General features: G+C 52.4%; 1 protein-coding gene across 1 annotated transcript; it reads left to right on the forward strand.

Annotated features, from left to right (window-relative positions):
* The first annotated feature begins 1483 nt into the window (after nucleotides 1-1483).
* LOC128416877 (uncharacterized) lies at nucleotides 1484-3127 on the forward strand. The gene is made up of 2 exons (XM_053394939.1): nucleotides 1484-1964; nucleotides 2296-3127. The coding sequence occupies exons 1-2, from the start codon at nucleotides 1769-1771 to the stop codon at nucleotides 3102-3104; spliced, it is 1005 nt and encodes a 334-aa protein (XP_053250914.1). The 5' UTR covers nucleotides 1484-1768; the 3' UTR covers nucleotides 3105-3127.

Here is a 3127-nt window from a genome sequence, read left to right on the forward strand (position 1 = left end):
GAAGAACCGCCTTGTCTTTCATGTCAAACAGCGAAGTATCTGAAGGCAGCCCTGCCTTAAATTAAATATTAGCAACTATGTAATGTATTCATGGAGCTATTTTTTATCGTGGCTGCAATCTTCAAAGCTGTACCAACCCGCACTAGGAGTAACACAGTTGGGGAGAATGTGCAGGTAAAGGAATTAGCATTCCCTGGTGCCATCACATTTAACTTGTTTCAGTGCAAAAAGAGATCTTACATAAGTAACCACTCACTGTTAGAATGCTATATTTTTTAGTCATGTTTATTGACCAGGGAGGGTGGCATTGTGGGTTAAACCACAGAGCCCAGGACTTGCCGATCAGAAGGTTGGCGGTTCGAATCCCCGTGACTGGGTGAGCTCCCGTTGCTCGGTCCCTGCTCCTGCCAACCTAGCAGTTCAAAAGCACGTCAAAGTGCAAGTAGATAAATAGGTACCGCTCCGGCGGGAAGGTAAACGCCGTTTCAGTGCGCTGCTCTGGTTTGCCAGAAGTGGCTTAGTCATGCTGGCCACATGACCCGGAAGCTGTACGCTGGCTCCCTTGGCAAATAAAGCGAGATGAGCACCGCAACCCCAGAGTCAGTCACGACTGGACCTAATGGTCAGGGGTCCCTTTACCTTTACCTATTGACCAGGGAATGGCTGCTGAATGCTTGAAGCATTCCTAGGGGATTTTAACATCCATGATGACACGACCTTACAAGGGGCCACTCGGGACTTTGTGGAAAGCATGGCCTCCATGGGGCTGTCCCTGAATAAGTCTGACCCAACCCATAGTCGCGGACATGCCTTGGACCTGGTGTTTACCTCTATGCATGTTGGTGATCTGACACTAAGTAAAAGTGAAACGAAAGAAGTGCCATGGTCAGATCACTTCCTGGTGCAACTGGACTTCTCTGCGACCCATCCCCTCTGCAGGGAGGTGGGACCAATTCGGATGGTCCGCCCCCACCACTTAATGGATCCAAATGGTTTCCAGAGAGTGGTAGGGGATGCTTTATCCCATGTTGAGGGCCTTTCAGCTGATTCCCTGGTGGCCCGCTGGAATGTGGAGTTAACCAGGTCTATTGACTGTTTGGCTCCGAAGCGCCCTCTCCGATTGCATGGAGCCCGGACAGCCCCGTGGTTTTCCACGGATCTAAGGGCAATGAAACAATCGTTGAGACGGCTAGAGCGCCGGTGGCGGATAACTCATTCCAAATCTGACCGGACACAGGTTAGAGCTCAACGTCGAGCCTACCAAGTGGCGATAGCGACGGCGAAGAAGAATTTCTTCACCGCCTCTATTGCATCTGCAGAAAACAGCAGCAGGAGACTTTTTCAGGTGGTTCACAATTTAGCGGAACCACCTGCAACATCAGGGCCCAGTACGGACCACATGTTCTCCTGCAATGATTTTGCAAAGTTTTTTGCAGATAAAATCGCTCAGATTCGGGAAGAAGTAGACTCCATCGTGGGAGCAGGGCCGGGGTGGGAGAGTGCTAGAGTCCTGTCTAGTCAAGTTGCGTGGGATCAATTCCAATCTGTTACCTCCGAGGATGTGGACAGGCTGCTTGGACGAGTGAAGCCAACCACCTGTCTCCTGGATCCTTGCCCATCCTGGCTTATAAAAGCTAGCCGGGAAGGACTGGGCAATGGGCTTCGTGGGGTGGTGAATGCTTCCCTCCGTGAGGGAGCCTTCCCAGACCAGCTGAAAGAGGCGGTTATTAAACCGCTTCTTAAAAAACCATCTTTAGATGCGGCCACGATGGTCAACTATCGCCCAGTCTCAAATCTTCCATTCTTGGGCAAGGTGATTGAGCGAGTGGTTGCTGAACAACTCCAGGCACGCCTGGAAGAAGCGGACCATTTGGATCCCTTCCAGTCAGGATTCAGGCCTCATCATGGGACTGAAACTGCCTTGGTCGCACTGGTTGATGATCTCCGGCGGGCTAGGGACAAAGGTGAGAGCTGTTTCCTAGTTCTGCTGGATCTCTCAGCGGCGTTTGATACCATCGACCATAACATCCTTCTGGACCGTCTTGAGGGGCTGGGAGCTGGGGGCACTGTCATACAGTGGTTCCGCTCCTTCCTCCTGGGCCGTGTTCAGAAAGTGGGGGGGGGATGAGTGTTCAGACCCCTGGGCTCTCATTTGTGGGGTGCCTCAGGGTTCTGTCCTCTCCCCCATGCTTTTCAACATTTACATGCAGCCGCTGGGAGAGATCATCAGGAGGTTTGGGCTGGGTGTTCATCAGTATGCAGATGATACCCAGCTCTACCTCTCTTTTAAATCAGAACCAGTGAAGGCGGTGAAGGTCCTGTGTGAGTGTCTGGAGGCGGTTGGAGGATGGATGGCGGCTAACAGATTGAGGTTAAATCCTGACAAGACAGAAGTACTGTTTTTGGGGGACAGGAGGCGGGCAGGTGTGGAGGATTCCCTGGTCCTGAATGGGGTAACTGTGCCCCTGAAGGACCAGGTGCGCAGCCTGGGAGTCATTTTGGACTCACAGCTGTCCATGGAGGCACAGGTCAAATCTGTGTCCAGGGCAGCTGTTTACCAGCTCCATCTGGTACGTAGGCTGAGACCCTATCTGCCTGCGGACTGTCTCGCCAGAGTGGTGCATGCTCTGGTTATCTCCCGCTTGGACTACTGCAATGCGCTCTACGTGGGGCTACCTTTGAAGGTGACTCGGAAACTACAACTAATCCAGAATGCGGCAGCTAGACTGGTGACTGGGGGCGGCCGCCGAGACCATATAACACCGGTCTTGAAAGACCTACATTGGCTCCCAGTACGTTTCCGAGCACAATTCAAAGTGTTGGTGCTGACCTTTAAAGCCCTAAACGGCCTCGGTCCAGTATACCTGAAGGAGTGTCTCCACCCCCATCGTTCTGCCCGGACGCTGAGGTCCAGCGCCGAGGGCCTTCTGGTGGTTCCCTCATTGCGAGAAGCAAAGCTACAGGGAACCAGGCAGAGGGCCTTCTCGGTAGTGGCGCCCGCCCTGTGGAACGCCCTTCCAGCAGATGTCAAAGCGATAAACAACTACCTGACATTCAGAAGACATCTTAAGGCAGCCCTGTTCAGGGAAGTTTTTAACGTGTGATATTTTAGTGTATTTTTGGTTTC

Source organism: Podarcis raffonei, chromosome 7 (genome assembly GCF_027172205.1).
Source record: "Podarcis raffonei isolate rPodRaf1 chromosome 7, rPodRaf1.pri, whole genome shotgun sequence".
Classification (NCBI taxonomy): Eukaryota; Metazoa; Chordata; class Lepidosauria; order Squamata; family Lacertidae; genus Podarcis; species Podarcis raffonei.